Raw genomic sequence first — 644 nt, 5'->3', positions numbered from 1 at the left:
GGATATTTTCCAGCCTATCTATGCTGCATCTCTCTTTTGGAAACAGCTACTGGTATATGTTCTTTTTTTCTTTACTAGCAAGGTCTTTGTAAAATGTAGTTTTGGCCTACCTAACATTTATTCATGTAAACATCCCCTCTTTCTTAAAGCTATGATGTTTCATAACTACACAGCACATTAATGACTTGGGAAATGTATTCTTTGAAAACATTCATACAACAAATCATCAGCTATAATCCTTAACCTAGTGTTTTAATAAAAGGGATAAAATAAAATCTGTTAATCCAGATTTTGTCAAAGGGCCAGGCAAATTTCTCTAGGAGAATACTAGTCAGTGTAACTTACCATCTTCGAGGTAAGTTCCTTGGTGAAAGAAAAACTTCACACCCAGCAATGTCATACTCTCTGTGGTGTGTAAATACTGTGTTACGAATCTCCTCCTTCTGCCGAGCATGCTTGGGCACCTTACCTGAAAGGGTTTTCATGTTCATGTGTAAAAAATAAAAATATATGAATGCTTTCATGTATCTCTTTGGATAAGAAGCAACTCAGTCTTTTTACTTCATTATCTATACTTTTAAAAAAATTATAACCAAATTCTATAAATGTTTATGAAAACCTTACTACAAGCTGCACTCATGCAC

General features: G+C 34.0%; 2 protein-coding genes across 2 annotated transcripts in view; both read right to left on the bottom strand.

Moving 5' to 3' along the window:
• Positions 1 to 644, bottom strand: part of LOC119594184 (peroxisomal sarcosine oxidase-like) — a gene marked incomplete at its 5' end in the record, with an annotated part of 59,772 nt that overhangs the window by 29,620 nt on the left and 29,508 nt on the right.
• Positions 1 to 644, bottom strand: part of LOC119594183 (testis-expressed protein 2-like) — a gene marked incomplete in the record, with an annotated part of 13,599 nt that overhangs the window by 5,669 nt on the left and 7,286 nt on the right. The window contains 1 exon segment of the mRNA XM_037943253.1: positions 346 to 469. Coding sequence (XP_037799181.1) covers positions 346 to 469 — 124 coding nt within the window.

This window comes from Penaeus monodon, chromosome 33, assembly GCF_015228065.2.
Source record: "Penaeus monodon isolate SGIC_2016 chromosome 33, NSTDA_Pmon_1, whole genome shotgun sequence".
NCBI classification, from domain to species: domain Eukaryota; kingdom Metazoa; phylum Arthropoda; class Malacostraca; order Decapoda; family Penaeidae; genus Penaeus; species Penaeus monodon.
Note: the sequence above shows the minus strand (reverse complement) of the source record. Positions and strands in the feature narration are given on the sequence as shown.